The 1,725-nt window shown below is 37.2% G+C and overlaps 1 protein-coding gene across 1 annotated transcript; it reads right to left on the bottom strand.

Moving 5' to 3' along the window:
* Positions 1 to 462: 462 nt before the first annotated feature.
* Tsp_13009 (conserved hypothetical protein) lies at positions 463 to 1,344 on the bottom strand. The gene is made up of 4 exons (XM_003370525.1): positions 1,266 to 1,344; positions 1,026 to 1,195; positions 734 to 816; positions 463 to 670 (listed from the first exon to the last, which is right to left on the bottom strand). Exons 1-4 carry the CDS (start codon positions 1,342 to 1,344, stop codon positions 463 to 465), a joined length of 540 nt encoding a protein of 179 aa, XP_003370573.1.
* Positions 1,345 to 1,725: the final 381 nt, after the last annotated feature.

The raw sequence follows: 1,725 nt of genomic DNA, 5'->3' as shown, positions 1-1,725 counted from the left end.
TTATCTTCTAAATAAACATTATTCATTCTTGTAATAATTGATCATTAATTAATAATAAATTATTAATTCTTGTGTTACCGGTGCATTTGCTATATTTTTGAAAATTCCTTCGTAGGTCAAGTGCAATTTGAACTTCCAACGGTCAAATGGGGTACAAAATGTACCCCAAAGAGTTTCTGCAATTGCGTTTCTATTTTTGAAAAACAATTTTTATTAATTTATTGCACATAAATGATTATAATTGTCAGAAAATCAAATTAGTTCAGGCGTCATTTCTACAAACTTCACATTTATATAATGTTTTCCTGATTGCATGCTGTCTCCATGGTTTATTTTTCCTCAACGTCCTGGTCAGCGTGAGTTTATGCTTCAACAAATCTTCTATCAACTCGAAATCAGTATAAAAACTGTTTACCGTGATTCCATGACTAATACCATATAAAGGACTAACTAAATCTTTTACTAAAGTTCGCCTTGCCTCTTCTTCTCAGGATGATCATAAATTTTTCCCGCATATCCATGAAAATTGTAAGTATGGCGATGTTCAACATCAGCCGCTACCCATACCTTTATACCATATTTTCCCGATTGTGATTTCATGCGCACTATCAGAAAGCATCTGCCACAAAAGGGGATTAGCTGTTCATTTACAGTTATGTGTGCCCCTGGACTGAAATTTTCACGACAGTTTCGCAAAGCACATCAGAAACGTCTTGCAGTAGAGTCAACTTACTGTGCTTTTCCTTTCAGCTCAGGTGGCTTTATCATCGAATTCAATGAGAGACGCAAGTAACTTGAAGCGATATTTCGACATAACTACAGCTTAACTAACTTAAAGCTTCACTGAAACCCCATAATGAGAATGGACTTCGTGGTTTTCATAGAAAGTACCAACGACTAACAGAAGTCCAAAAAAGTGCGTTTATTTCGGCAATGTAGGTGGATATGAATACCCTCTTATTGCCCCAATGCATTTCATTGTATTTAGAAAAAATTCTTTCACCTTATTCGTTTGTGTGCAAAACGATCAGTTCTCTGATACCAGATGACAACTGGGCATGAAACACATCTTCAATGGTCACTGCGGCTTTGCATTTGCCAGTTGGCCGTGGGTTATCAAGTAAAAGGTCTTCTGCCGATCGTCTGGACGGGTGTGGCGGGTGCTCTGACCATGAAATTGTTCTAGTAGAAGGACCTGCACTTTCGTCAACATCAATATTAACACTGTTGACTAAATATGCCCTCTTCCTTCACATGGTCTTCACCTGACAAAGATTCAGCAAAGCTTTCGGGCTCATCTCCATATTCCTCCATTTCTATATCTTCCAAACAGCTAACCTCCATGTTCACGAACAGATGAAGATGCAAATAGTACAAAAACAAGAGAAAAAATAAGCTAAACTCCTGTATTACAGTACTAAATGTGTGCAGGCATTATAACATAGAAAATCAGATCTGACACAAACCACTGATGTGATATACAGTTTGGAATAGATACTTCACTAGTATGACTTGGTTTCCAAATATTTGTGAAAAGTCCATATCACGGTAGATTAGTTGGGGCACAAAAGGGATGGTCCCAGTTGGGCTCAATTTTATTCCCATTCGGTCCCACTGTTTATTTATTGGTCGTTGTCCTCGCTATTTTATTAGTCCGTAATCTCGCTATTTTATTAGACCGTAAAGTCTTTTTCGTATTGGTTTTCCTTGTCTAATTGGCTCATT

Source organism: Trichinella spiralis (genome assembly GCF_000181795.1).
Source record: "Trichinella spiralis strain ISS 195 chromosome Unknown Scfld615, whole genome shotgun sequence".
In the NCBI taxonomy this organism is placed as follows: Eukaryota; Metazoa; Nematoda; class Enoplea; order Trichinellida; family Trichinellidae; genus Trichinella; species Trichinella spiralis.
The sequence above is the reverse complement of the archived record's forward strand: the minus strand, read 5'-3'. Positions and strand labels throughout refer to the sequence as shown.